This window comes from Sinocyclocheilus rhinocerous, unplaced genomic scaffold (assembly GCF_001515625.1).
Source record: "Sinocyclocheilus rhinocerous isolate Xijiao unplaced genomic scaffold, SAMN03320098_v1.1 scaffold808, whole genome shotgun sequence".
NCBI lineage: Eukaryota > Metazoa > Chordata > Actinopteri > Cypriniformes > Cyprinidae > Sinocyclocheilus > Sinocyclocheilus rhinocerous.
The window spans coordinates 95,453-110,400 of record NW_015650699.1 but is presented as its reverse complement, the minus strand read 5'-3'; the positions used below and the strand labels follow the sequence as shown (position 1 = coordinate 110,400).

Genomic DNA, 14,948 nt, shown 5'->3' with positions numbered 1-14,948 from the left:
AATCCCCTGTGTCGTTTGTACTGGCTACTGTATACAGGCCACCAGGGCACCATACAGACTTTATTAAAGAATGTGCTGATTTTATATCCGAGTTAGTGCTGGCTGCAGATATGATGTTTATCTGCTTACCTCCAGGGCATCCAAGATGTAGGTGACTTTTTTTCTTCAGTAGAACACAAACGAAGATTTTTAACTCAAACCGTTGCAGTCTGTCAGTCATATAATGGAAGTGAATGGGAATCACGGCTTTGAGAGTCAAAAAAACATAAACAAACAAAACCAAATTAAACCCTGCGGCTCGTGACGATACATTGATGTGTAAAGACACGAAACGATCGGTCTGTGCAAGAAACTTTACAAGTATTTATATAGTTTTTTAACACACGAACAAATACAAATAATAGCAGACAGAGAACTAAGGAACAGACAGGGCTTATAAACACGTGGAATGCAATTAGGGAGAACAGAAACAGGTGTGGAGCTAATTAATCAAAAATCATGGAAACTAACTAGGCAGAGATAACGGAAACACAGAAAGCAAAAATAAAACCGACCATAAACGTGACACGGGTATCCAATAGGTACTACTATCTAATAATAGGTACTAGTTTCTAAAATAAGTACTAGTGTCCTAGTGAATAACTACTAGTATATAAAAATGTGTACTAGTCACAATTGAAATACATACTTATGAAAACTGAATAACTGATATCTGAATTACAGATCCTCATAGAAGTCAAGGCATTAGCAAGAATAAGCACTATCAGCTAATGAAAGAAACTAGTAATTGCTAGTTATAGCTGCCCATTTTGGCCAGGACACTCCTGTGAAAGGGGTTTTTAATCTCAGAGAGGTTTTCCTGGTTAAATAAAGGTTAAATAAAAAATAAAAAATAGTACTTAATGGAATCAATCTAAAAAATCTAAAAAAAAACAACAACAAAAAAAACAGGTACTAGTATGTTGTAAAGATTAAATGTTAAAATGGCTTGCCATAGTGTGCATGTGTGTTTTCCCAGGCATGCTTCATGTTTGATTTGGCTCTTGAAGCATTCATTAGTATGAATGTTATGAAGGGGTGGGGGATTCTCAAGTCATAATGTTACCTGGCACGTGTACAAACACTACGCCACTTGCTAATGAACTGACTGAGTTTTTAACAGCCATAAAATAAATAATCAAATGAAAGCATTCATGTCTGGCAGCTGGGTGTCTGGACTTGCTTAATCGGTCGAGCCTTATGCCTATAATTATACTTATATGAAAAATGTCATTTTATAACTATTGTATTCCATTATTGATCATCCCATCAGCAGAACACTCAACCCTGCATCACTCCAGAGGGATTGTTCTTGCAGTTTAAGTGTTGTAAAATGCTTTAGATGGGAAATTTTGCGAAATAGCAAATAAATAAGACTTAATTTAATTTTTGAATGCAGATTGTGTACTGGAACAGGTTGCAATTAGTAGTTATGACTCATTGGTTTTAACAGCGGTTGTTAGCTGGCGGGTTGCAATCCAAAAATAGATGGCAGGTCTGTTATGATTGTCTCACTGGCAGCAGGGAAGAAGTAAGATAGCAAAATCAACATGCTTTTCAACTTTTTTTTTTACTGACATTGAAATCTGTGTGTCCAATTAAACTCTAGTGTTTTGGCATGAATCCATCTGTCACTGTGTAGAAGCTAGACAAATTAGACAAATGCTAATGCTGAGCAGGCTGCTTAAAAACCATGAACAAGATGCATATAAAGTACAGTATATAAAATAATGATGCAGACTACATTAAAAATATAGGTTAAAGGTTTGGTATAGTGTTGGATTGCTACTTGATGTCCAATGAAAATCTGTATGCTGAAGCACAACCAGTTGACTGAACTTGACTAACTGGGGCCCAGGTCAGGAAGCAGACAGACTGGCTAAACCAACCGTCTGCTAGCCGCCTCACGTCACAGAAATCAGTTAATTCTCAGCACATAGAGACTCTTTCACCTAGATATCACACTATAGAGATTGTGTCTGTTCCCCGAACTAGAAAATACAAAAAACGTCCAAACCAAATTAAGAGTAACAATTTAATTGATCTTCAACAAATAAAAAACAGTTGGAATATGGATAAACAAATGATAAAGCATGGCTTATTGAATATCAGGTCCCTTTCTACGAAAGCACTTTTTGTAAATGATATGATCACTGATCATAAACTAGATGTGCTCTGTTTGACAGAAACCTGGCTAAAACCTGATGATTACATCATTTTAAATGAGTCTACCCCCCAAGATTAATGGAAGTGCATTAGCATGGTTCAAATGGTACTTATCTGACCGCCATCAATTCGTAGCATTGAATGAAGAGGTATCATATCGATCAAAAGTGCGGTATGGAGTACCTCAAGGCTCAGTACTAGGGCCATTCCTCTTCACGCTTTACATGTTTCCCTTGGGAGATATCATCAGGAAACACGGTGTTAGCTGTCACTGTTATGCTGATGATACTCAGCTCTATATTTCTTCGCAGCCCGGCGAAACATACCAATTTGAAAAACTAGCGGAATGCATAGTCGGATGATGAGTTTCTTACTGCTAATGAGAAAACTGAATGATGAGACTATTTTCCTAATTAATGCTGTTCAGTTGCTTTGACACAATCTGTATTGTTAAAAGCGCTATATAAATAAAGGTGACTTGACTTGACTTGACTGAACCACTGACTCTATCTATCTTTATCTGTTTATATAAATAGGGAAGACTGTTCATTTGGAAGTATGTGACCCTCAGACTGTAATAAATAAATAAACATACATTATATATAATAAAAGTAGCAGTGCAATAACTAAAAGCCTCAACATTATTATTGTATATAGTAGTAGTTTGTTCAGATTAAACTACCAAACCGAGCTATAAAAAGTACTGTCATATTATTATTATTATTATTATTGACCTTTTCCGGTACGCAGCATGAAAGGCGCAACACTTCCTCTTGCCGTGTTCTCTAGAGTCCAGCTCAAGGATTAGACCTTGAAATGCCATGATTTCTTCTTCCACATCCTGGGGTCAGGAAACACATTACTCCGCTCTCCCGCTCATCAGAAGGAAATGAGACCATGTCACTCACCACCAGGAATTAACAACACTGCCAAGAACAAGAAATAACCAAATTAATGGCTTGCATACATTTGCAAACTTTGCAACAATTATGAGCTCTATGTTCAGACGTAGTGTTTTAGAAAACAAGTCGGATGAACTGTAGAGCTTCAGTTCAAACTAATTATTTTAATGCCAAATGCTTTCCTTGCACTTTTCTACTTTTGAGAGACACCATTTCTGGACCAATGAAAATTAAATTTTCAGTAACCCATGATAATGTTGTGAAGAGAGAGGCTGTATTTGAACCTAAGCCATATGATAAATCTTGCAACATTTATCCTGGTTGAAAAGATTTAACTTGCTATCTTTTACTATACTGTACACAGATATTTTCAGCATGTCAATGAAAACATTAGGACAAACATGTCCAACTTTAGAAATGAAGGCAACGAGGGCTGAAGCAGCAGCCCTGTGTCAAACACACTGGACAAAGTCAGAGGGCTGGAATTTTAATAGGCTGTTTAAATCATGGCTGTTCTGTTTAAAGGCAACCTGACCCTCTGGAGGAGGGCAGAGCATTGACTCTTATTTCCAGCAGCCAAAACACTCCCAAACCCCAGTCCCAAGGCGGCAATAATGCCGTTTGAGGGCACCCGGACTCTAAATCTGTTTGTGTGACCCCTTGCAGGAGGCAGGAGGAAAGAGGATGTTGATGCACTTGCCTGCTCCGACAGATAATGGCAGCCCCATCCTTGCTGTCTTCAGCATCCGGGATGCCACCCCAGGTGCACTCCCCCCCTGGAAAGTCAGACTTTATAAATTAACAGCATTTGGTTTACCCTTTATATTTAAATGAGATGTAATTAATCATATGTTGTGTTGTGGTATACACATTTTATATGCATTCATCTTAAAGTAAAATATCACACATATAACAGAACAGGGTGCTTGTTTTTGTCCATTTGAGAGGAAGGAAGAGCTAGACATAAATCAAAACTAAACATCTTCCTGCCCTGTCACTGAGCTTTGACACAATGATGGACAGAACGAACTAATGCACGATCACATTTATTGACGACTTCAGAGAAAACAAACACCGACTACTGATGTTGCAGGAATTAGAGGCATGCTCAGTTTTTCAATGATGAATGTGAAAACAACTGGACGACCCACTGAAAAGAACAAAGTATTTTAATTAATTTCCAAGTAATATCTACAATTACTTTACATATCTATAAAGGCATTGAAGATAAGAATATTGTGCAATATACATATCAAAGTATGCTGTTGTCATTTTTTCAGAATCACATAAAAACGTTTAGCTGAGGGTAACATGGCAATGTCGTTGCTGTCATTAATTAACATTGATTATCCTCGCAAAATCAGATCTCTGGGATCATCAGGCATCTGGTACAAAAATCTATTGAACATTTTGTGTGGTCCCTTTTGTCTGTTTGATGAAAAATAAACAAAATAAATTAACTTCATGATTGATTAGCGTCATGAGAGCTGCACGGCTCTAATGAATCAAAAGTGATGACAAATGTTAAATATCAAAAACCTCTAAAAATCATGGGCTCATTATAGCCTGCAGACTCTTGTCTTTGTTTTACATCTCTGATGGACACTCAAAGGGGAAGTGGAGGATGCGGATGGCTTGGGCTTTCTGACCGCGTTCACTGAGGCACGTGCTGAAAAAGGGGAACGCTTTTCCTCTTGGCCCACTGGAGAAGGAACACAGCAGCGCCATGTTATCTGCATTATAAAAAGACACTTTCCTTTCCTCAAAATCCAGGAAAACCCCAATCCTGCTAGGTGGGGTCATCACAGTCAGTGGCGTCCAGGGCTGCGTGCCGGCTGAGTACTGGCTGCCATTGCGCAGACGGAGGGTCCAGTACCCATTCTCAGGGCACAGCTTGACTCTGACCTGACGATTCACCGATTCCAGAGCAACACCCAGGTCCCATTTAGGATTGTTACTTACGTCCACCTCCCAGTAATGCCTGCCAGACTGGAAGCCTTCTGTTGCAAGAATGTTGACACACTGAAGGAAGCGTTTGGCATCACACATGTAATTGGTCATTTTGTCACTCTCAGTGACTTGGGTTTTGTTCCTGGATAGTTGTAGACTGGGATGAGCTGTGTCCTCATCAAATATCAGTGGTGCTGGGCCTGGGAATAAAAGACAAACTCTCATAAACTGCATCGACTGGAATCGATGGAAGGGTTTTTCCATGATATTCAGATCTGTCAATGGCTCTTGACTGCCTACATTATTCTGCCTGTGCGAGAAATCAATGTGACAGCAATTTAGTTTAGTTTAGAGCCTAATCTTTTTAATGAACCGGTCAAGAGAACTCACAAATCAGTCTTGAACTGATTTATTGTTTTTTTTAATCTGTCTGACCACTCACTCATTGAATTGACTGTAAGTCAATAGTTATCATGCCCAACTTGATGAACTCCAACTTTTTTATGACATATTTCTTACTGAAATTTGAGCATCATATTATATGGGGACATATCAAAGTGCTTGTGCCTTTTTTAATAGCCAATAACCTTTCATTTTTGTGATATGTGACCCTGGAGCACAAAAGCAGTGTTAAGTCGCTGGGGTATATTTGTAGCAATAGCCAACAATACATTGTATGGGTCAAAATTATAGATTTTTCTTTTATGCCAAAAATCATTAGGATATTAAGAAAAGATCATGTTCCATGAAGATATTTTGTAGATTTCCTACTGTAAATATATCAAAACTTAATTTTTGATTAGTAATATGCATTGCTAAGAACTTCATTTGGACAACTTTAAAGGCCATTTTCTCAACATTTTTTTATTCAGATTTTCAAATAGTTGTATCTCGGCCAAATATTGTCCTATCCTAACAAACCATACATCAATGGAAAGCTTATTTATTCGGCTTTCAGATGATGCATAAATCTCAATTTCAAAAAATGTATCCTTATGACTGGTTTTGTGGTCCAGGGTCACATATGTCTTTAAGGCTAACAGATATTGACTAAAAGCCTCAAATCCAACTTGAATGAAATGAACCAATGGAACTGGTATACAGATATGTGTGCTATGAAGATATGAAAAACAACAGTAACAGTGTTTTTATACTGATGTGTAAGTTGTTTTAAAACTCTGATGGACAGGGTAACAATGAAATCAGTAGAACAGATGACTGCAGTTTTTCAACATTTCCTGATAAGGGTGTAACGCTACATTTTTATGTAAACAAAAATTTGTGAAGGCTGCTAAAACTGACATCCGAATCATGGTCTAACATGAGCCCACTGTGCCATTCGACAAATCACCGAATCCTTTGCTGCCCCAAGGGGGGCTATTCATACAGGCAGAGAACTGTCACTATGGCAATAACACCATCTGTTACAGCGGAAAAAATGAATACCTTGAGCCATTTCTCTACTTCAATACCTCCTATATTGACTTTATTTACTGACTTTATTAAAACAAATATTAAATATCATATAGTGACCACCAATTAAATATATGGTGTGTAGTGGATGAAGTATCAAGGCAAAGTGTAACGGACAAATTACCTGGATTCAAATGTTGAAACATTTTTCGCCACATAGTGTATTGAAGAGGAGCAATGTGTTTGCTTCTGAAAGTATTCAGGTTGATATTCAGCTCTTGCAGAGGCGATCTGTAATAATAATACATAAAGATATTAAATGTTTTATAGAGATAAGTACAAATGATCATTTTTATCATTAATAACTAACACACTTAGTTATTAAGTTTAGCATTTTTTATTATCAAATAGTGGAATAAAATAGTTAAATAGTTCCAATAGTCTGTACTATGGTACCGAAACTGTGATATTTGAGTGGTACAGACTACAATTAAAGAGTCGTACAAGGAACATTATTAGATATCTATACAGTGGTAAATAATAATAATAATAAAAATAGCTTTTTAATTGCTACTCACTTGGAATTCAATTCTGGAAGCTGTGGAGGAAGGAAGTGGAATAGAACAGGTTATTTCACTGACTCAACTACAGAAGCTAGAAAGAACACAGCAGAAGCAAACCATCTGTCCGATAATTAACAGCACATGCTCAAATCACTGTAGAATTGAGTTTTCTTCAGTTCTGCTGTTGTGTGAAATATATATGAGGCTCTGGCTGTAGCTGCACTTCACTAATAACTCATTCTGACAACCAGCACTCTAGGTTCTTGTGTAAATATGACATTAATATTCCAAATATTAGTTCTATGACAAATGGATATGCAGCAGCAGCAGCAGCAGCCTTCCAAACGGAAACAGTCATTATAATCACCTCTACAAGTACAGATTGGTCTGTGCTGCTGGCAGTCTGTCGTAGCATGTTGATGTTCTGCTCCACGTCTCTGATGGCCACCTGTAGGGCCTCCAGATGTCGCTCCAGCCTCTGCAGCATTTCCTCCTGCTCCCTGCTCAACTCCTCCAACATGGCTTCCTCCTCCACCCGCAGGAAGTGATGCAGAGCTTGGAAGTCGCTGTGCACTCGCCCCTGCAGCTCAGCCCCCATTTTCTGAGGGTAGGAAAGGGAGAGTTGTGTGATTCTGTTTTGCAGGAAGTGTCAAAGTGTGATCTTTCTCTTTTAAAGGTAGACCCACTTTCATTTTCTCCATCTTGTCTTTGTCTTCCCGGATCATAGTGACATAGGCCTCTTTCATGGAGACTTGCGATTCTAGACGGTCCTTTAATTGCTTCTAGAAAAGAGCAAATGGTAAACACAGACAAAGTATTAAAGAAAATCAAAACGGTATTTTCATGATTGTCTCAGCCTTAGTCAGCACAGTCCATTTTCTGACAAATGGGCAGCAATTTCCCAGTATTTTTTTTTTTATTGGCTTCATGCAAATTCCAGGAGCCAGTATTAACAGTGTCAACAATAAAAAGATTTGTTGTCAAATTAAATAAAACAGAATAAATGTTATGTTTAACACATCTGATGTGGCTGCCCTTCCACAGGAGGAAAACTTGTTAGAGCATCTAAAAATGTAATGTCCAAGAATTCTACCTTTTATCTGTAGAGCACAGTTTATTGAAATCAAATAAATAAGTGGGTAGCCTGAAAAACAAAAACTGATCAGAGACACTTCTATAAGGTTCACTGAAGCGAACCGTTTGAAACTGATACCATAGATTCACATCCTCGTGCGATAACGCTGTCTCTCCAGTTTGTTTGTTGCAACTTCAATTATGATCCAATTATGATTCATTGTGAGGTACTGAATCATAGCATACATGTATAATATTATAAGGTAATTGGTGATACCAAGACTTGTTTATGTGAGATAAAGTTGGAGCAAAATCAAGTGAACAAAACTTATTTTTAACTGAATGTTACTTTTCATAAAAAACACTTTAGGAATGTTTTTGTTGTTTTTTTTTTTCTTGTACATTCATGTTTCTTTAATATTTAATGATAAGTGTTTGTTGCAGAGCTGTAGTTTTCTTTTAATTTAATTTTAGGGCTATTTTTAAGATGCTGTGATATAACAATTTCCCTTGTGGGATCAATAAAGTATATCTAAATCTAAATTAATAAAGTATATTTAAGCATGAAAGATTTTTCCCTGTAACACAGCGAGTGTCATTTTCAAAATATGGTTTTGTCTTTATTGTTAGTTAGCACATGACTGATACAACCTAATAATCACTGTAGCGATTAGTATATTCTACAATAAAGAGCTAATCTAATTTCCACTATTTTCTGTGTTTTCTACAGCAGGTCACAAACTGGCCTGACACTGCTGTACATTTAATTCAGATTAATGGCATAAAGACACAAAGATGAACTGTGGTTGTCATCTATCTTCCTGTCTAAGCGTGCGGTGGTCCAGATTTTATGCTGACAGAAATCTTATAACTGGTTGTGTTATAAAACACAAACAACCAACAAACAGGTGAACTCATGTTAATATTGAATGTAAACCATATTGCTTAGGGAGGTATAAAACATTCAGTTTAAAATGTCTGAAATGCTTTATTATGAAATGGCATATTATAAATAAACACAATTATAGTAAGGCTTTGGAAATAAAACAAGGACCAGTATCAGATCATACAAAATCCATTTATGGTGTTTTGGAAATTCTCAAGTCACTTGACTAAGGCTTGTGATTTTCGAAACGAAAAATCATGAGGCTTTATAGACCTTTATATCTGGAAAAATGAGGAAGGATATTTTCAAGAAACATTTAATGAAAAACAGAACTTGTCATTTAATGCTGACATTGCTCATATGTTCTCTTCTTTACTTCTCCGGATGCAGGGCAAGATAAACAACTTGGAATTGAAAGCTGTTCATGAGATACTTGGTTTAAAACAAGATACTAAGCTACAGAATTGCCTTTTCCTGACTGTTAAAAGACAACTCACCTCCAGATACTCGACAGATGCAGATGTGGAGCTGGCCCTGACCTTCTCCACAAGACCAGCTACTAAGTAGTTGGTCTGGAAGCATTTGTCGGGAAACACTTGTCTGCACTGAGGGCAGGACACAGGACCCCTAACCGTCTTCCAGTACGACACGATGCATCTCCTGCAGAAGTGATGCATGCAGCCCAGCATCACAGGGTCTTTGAAGAGCTCAAAGCAGATGGCACATGTCAGATCTTCTCTGAGACTCATCTTACTCTTGTTGGTCGCCATATGTAGCAGATTTACTGTTTGTTTCACTTCCACTTCTGGCACAGTTCATGTAATAACGAAAACGAAAAGTGATCACCTGTTCTCATTTAATCTTAAATGCCCTAAAGGTAAGACCGGTTTGCATATAAATATAAAAAACTAAGATGCTGGTGCCTTTTACAAAAATGTACAATGGTAACCATAATTTGTCAAAATACCATAGTTCATTTCTTATTTTTGCTAATGGGAACTACATGGTAAAGTGATGGGTTCAAGATCCTAAATAGCATGTGAATTCTGATATATATATATACACCATGGTTCTATCATATTCATGTACAATGTCATATTGTACGTTTAAGGCACCAAAGCATCGTACTAAGGCAAGTCGTATTAATGGCACACATCTGAAAACGAGGCCATGTCCAATGACCCATGGTTAATGTTTGACGACAGTCAACAGTTTTACTGTAGTAACTGACGTATTTAGGCAGAAAATATAAAGTTGTTATTGTGATTCTTTGTTGTTGTTGTTCTATTCTGTGCTTCCGAAACAAAACAATGCATTTATTAGACGATTCGTCGAATTTTAGCCGCTTTTCACGACAGCTATTAAGTTTAAACGTAAACTTTTTCATTGTATAAGATCTATCTATTTTATTCAAGCAAATGCACAAACGTTACCACTATGTTACTGTTAAAGTGTCAGAATTAGTAGCTACGCTAGCGGAGAGCAGTGTAAACATTAGCCTGCTGTGAGTTAGCTACACGGCTAAACACAACAACGCCGAAAATAAAGACGCATATATTAAACATATGTCCTGTTATTTAATAAATACACAATATAACTTACCCTTTCAGTTTTGGTTTGGTTTTCCGACGAGTCCCAGACCCAGAGAGATTGGGAAATGTCTATATTCCTGTCAGGTTACAAGTACTTCAGTGTGTGAAAAGCGCTTGGCTTTACTTTCATAATGACTCTGATTCAGCACAATGCGCTCCTTCTAAACACATGATGGGAACAAGTAATAAACAGAAAGCATAATAAACAAATACAAACACTGAAAAGTATATCATCTGTTGTTGGAGGGGAAAAGCTGCATGTTTTGTGCATTCACCTAATAGTAATAATACTAATAAGCCTAATAGTAATAATTTTATTCTAACATCCCTTATGTCTTGAACAGATAATACAAGTGCTAGTACCTTACATGAAATGTAGATTTTCTCTCTCTCTCTCTCTCTCTCTTAACATAGATCACATTATTTCCACAATAGACTTTTATAGAAGGAGACCAGATGGACTGATGCCTCATGGAGAAGTCACAAGATCTGTCAATAACTAGCTAGTTTTTGAGTCAAAAGTCAAAGTACACCAAAGTTTTTCCAGCAGTTGTTTTTGGTTTCAAATTTCTAATTTTTTTAAAACCCTAAACCAGAATCATGTTTCTGAACTCTGTCCTCCAATCTAAAATTTCAATATTGCCATATTTCTTTACATAAACAAGAACACAATAAAAGCACACTGAATACTATTTTAAGTTGACCGTTGTTCTCAGGACTAGTATTTTTCATGAATGTCAGGTTGGGGCAAGTTCTCACATTTTTGTCATTAGTTACATCTTTTTCTTTCTTTCTTTCTTTCTTTCTTTCTTTCTTTGTTCTGTTTTCTTTTCTTTTTTTCGTTTTTTTATTATTATTTTTTTTTTGAAAGGTCTGTGACTTTCAAAAATAAGCGTATTTACCATGATTTTGTTTTTACTAAAGTAAAAAGTGTGACAGCTAGACTTTCTCTCATATATGACTTAAATGTCATTTTAAGTATATTTCTGAGAAGTACAGAAAGTCAATTTCTGAGAAGTACATAAAAAGTAGACTAAAAGTATACTTTCCTATTTTTAGTTTAAAAGAAGCATACTAATAATAGCACACTTGAATAAACTTATTTTTCGTAAGGGTTAGAATAAATTGAAGATGTAATTAGCAAAAGATTACATGCATTTAATTAAGAAAGCAGATGCAGGTTTGATAAATGAACATTTCTCCTTGTGCTATTGGGCTGTCCATGTCATTTCATATCAGTAAATGCACATCACTGTAACAGCTGTAACACATCTGGGTGCATGTTTTTATTTTAGCGGTATCTCAGGTGTGACTAAGATCTCTGTACGCAGGTCAGAACCCCTGCAGAAGTAAGCACCTGACTCACAAACAGTGCTTTTACACACTATTTTCCCCTCAGAAACAAAGAGTGTACGCTTTGGTGGCATTCAAAATTCTGGAAATCACAGCCATGGCTTACTGCAATATATGCTGTCAGTTTGACAGCTTCAGTTATTCACCAGTCAGAATGATATAACACTTTGTCTCCATAAAAGTGCCAGGAGGACGTTATAATTAGAAGCTTACTGGGTGACTGAAAAAGAGCCATATGCATGTCATCCCAATTCAACTGTCAAGCAATGTACCACAGGTCTCAATGCATATCTTATTTGACACATCACAATCATATCTCATTTGATCTGATCAGTAGGCTGTAGAAGAGCGTCACATTGCATAGACAGATCCGTCCACTAGAGCAGCTCCTCAGCCTGCATGCATTCATGCAGAGGCACTCATGCACCTAAAGTTCACTTGCCTACATCTGATCTAGCTCGTGGTTTGCTTTAAAAAAGAAAAGTGCATTTCTTTCCCCCCCCCATGGATATGCATTTAGTACGCTAACGCTTCAGTGTTGTTTCCGAGGATGAAGCTGATCCTGAAGGGACAATAGCTGAAGGATGCGCGAACTTTACAGCGCGTGCTGCGCTATCATCCCGTTTATTATTATAGGGGTGATATCTGACATATAAGGTGAGTGGATTGTTCACTGTTTTATAGCCTTTCTATAGAATGGAGAAATGTGTATTTTCAATTAAATATGGCAGGGGGCAGGTGTCTGTATCAGGGTTGTTCACATCAGAATATTAATTCGAATGTGCTTTTAAGAATTAAAATGCAATGAAATTCAAAGAAATTGCTATAACAGCTGTAAGTGTAGTTTTTAATAATACATTCTATTTTTCAATGTGAATTACCATCGACATATGTGATATTTCAAGCAATATTATGATATTAATATCCAGGCATGAAATGTCGCATACATACCACATAGGCTACTTAGCTTCTATACTGTATGTTTTATTATGTGTAATAAATTAACATACATTTTAAGCAACATTTCATTTCCCAGACTTGCCGCAAGGTGATCAAAATATATCCATCAGTATACAGTATATGTAAATAAATTCACATTTTGATGTCAGTATTTAATATTACACGTTTTGCATATTGTTTTTTTTTAACATATTTAATGTTACATGTGAAATATTAATATTAACGTAATATTTTGTATTAAATTTATTTCTAATAAAAATCAAATATGTTAAATATATTCAATGTTTGCGATGCAGCATGGCATAATTATTTGTTTTGATGGCTGTGTTAACTGTTTTGACAATACTCAGCTTCAGAAGTTTAGAGCAATACAGGATGTAATGTATTTTGAGATATCAGGAAACAGGCATCGTTACTCAAAATGCATGAAGTGGTTACTTATGTTTTGTCCAAAAGCTTTAATGAAATTCCCGTGTGTGATTGTTGAATTTCTTTGCATTACTGTTCAGGCACGTGCAGAGGGGGGTGCGACGGGTGCTTGAGCGCCTGCCCCTTTTCCCCTTGATGCCCTTTTGTCAAGGCAATTTTTATTTTTATTTTTAATTAAACGCCATTTTGTGAAGGCCTGCCCAATCTACCTATTAGTAAAATGAATGAATAATAATTTAGTCGTAAATAAAATTATCCACATGATGATGACCTTTCACCTGACCATCTCATCAGGGACTATCCCTCACGTTCAGACACCTACCAGGATGCCTTCATAACGTCTGCGGCTGCCGGTGAGTGCAGTTCTCAGCGGAGCGATGTGCTTGTATACTTATATTATTAAATTATTATTATTATTATACAAGAACTGCGTGACGAGAGCATGCACCGCTGTTGTTTATATTGCTGTGTGTAGCCTGTGGAAGTAAGATTAGCTGCAGCAAGGGGCTATAATATTTTTGTTCAATATTTTATGATCGGTTTATAAAGGCTACTACTGGCACCTTTTCCCCATTTTTATCACAGAGTAAGGCAGAAAATATATTTTATAGTTTCTATAAGCTACTAAATGATATGTCAATCAGTACTGCATTATTCATAAAGTTTATTACCTGGAGATAACTTGAAAAACACACATAAACCTATATTTTCGCAATCGTGTGTTTATTGTCTTCACTGCTTGTTATTCAGCTCAGCTACAGCGATAGCGGATGCTTTTGTCCATATTAGGGATTTCCTGCAATAATTATCACAACCCTGATAAAACAGGCTTATACTGATTTTCTCATCCTCCGATTTATAGGCTACTTATCAATCCTGTTTTTATCATCATTATAATTTAAAAAATGAATAAATTCAGAACAGGATTATAATATAATTCTATTTTAAATAAGACAGAAATATTTTTTCTACAACAACAACAGTAGTGTTTTCAACAGCAAAACCACCATACCCTGTAAACTCAATAATAATAATAGGCCTAATTTAATTCCGTTTCTATTTTCAGAGTGATTAAGAGGTGCAAAGAAATATTTATTTAACTTTTAAACTTAAAATGGTCTTTTCTGTTCTGTGTTTCTTTTTCAAAACTGCGTCACGGGATTTGCTGCTATCAATACAGAAGCATCCGTTTCGATACATGTCTCAGGAGCACAGCCCTATTAAAAGCCGTGCTGCATGTGCCCCTTTTATACTCTGAGCACCTGCCCCTCCAAAGGTCTCTGCACAGCCCTGTTACTCTTTGAATCTGTCATTCCAAATTCAACATCCGAGGCCAATTCAATTCAAACTCCCAACTCATGAACTGAAAGGGAGCCAATTTTTAAAGGGGTCATATGATGCTGCTAAAAAGAACAGTATTTTGTGTATTTTGGTGTAATGAAATGTGTTTATGAGGTTTAAGGTTAAAAAAAACATTACTGTTCGGGTTTACAGTGTGGGGGCGTGTTAGAACGAGCCGTTTTAGGTAGGCGTGGCTGACTCTTAACTTTTATAAAGAATATCTCTTTGGTTTTGAGACTTTAGTCTTTGCAACTTTACAGATCTTCTTTATGCACCAAGA

At 36.6% G+C, this 14,948-nt stretch overlaps 1 protein-coding gene across 2 annotated transcripts; it reads right to left on the bottom strand.

Moving 5' to 3' along the window:
- Positions 1-4,258: 4,258 nt before the first annotated feature.
- On the bottom strand, positions 4,259-11,046 carry LOC107712306 (zinc-binding protein A33-like). 2 transcript variants are annotated; one of them, XM_016517523.1, is made up of 8 exons: positions 10,949-11,046; positions 10,596-10,743; positions 9,491-9,798; positions 7,720-7,815; positions 7,401-7,634; positions 7,049-7,068; positions 6,655-6,761; positions 4,259-5,257 (listed from the first exon to the last, which is right to left on the bottom strand). In XM_016517523.1, the coding sequence occupies exons 3-8, from the start codon at positions 9,761-9,763 to the stop codon at positions 4,695-4,697; spliced, it is 1,293 nt and encodes a 430-aa protein (XP_016373009.1). In that variant the 5' UTR covers positions 9,764-9,798; positions 10,596-10,743; positions 10,949-11,046; the 3' UTR covers positions 4,259-4,694. The 2 variants fall into 2 exon arrangements, with proteins under 2 accessions (XP_016373009.1, XP_016373008.1); XM_016517522.1 differs by having other exon boundaries at positions 10,596-10,746; positions 10,954-11,046.
- Between the last annotated feature and the right edge of the window lie 3,902 nt (positions 11,047-14,948).

Coding starts and splice junctions, on each gene's coding strand:
- LOC107712306 (XM_016517523.1), bottom strand. CDS start 9,763: ATGGCGACCAACAAGAGTAAGATGAGTCTCAGAGAAGATCTGACATGT. Junction 7,816..9,490: donor CATCTGTCGAGTATCTGGAG/GTGAGTTGTCTT, acceptor GCTCTTTTCTAG/AAGCAATTAAAGGACCGTCT. Junction 7,069..7,400: donor ACCAATCTGTACTTGTAGAG/GTGATTATAATG, acceptor CTTCCTCCACAG/CTTCCAGAATTGAATTCCAA.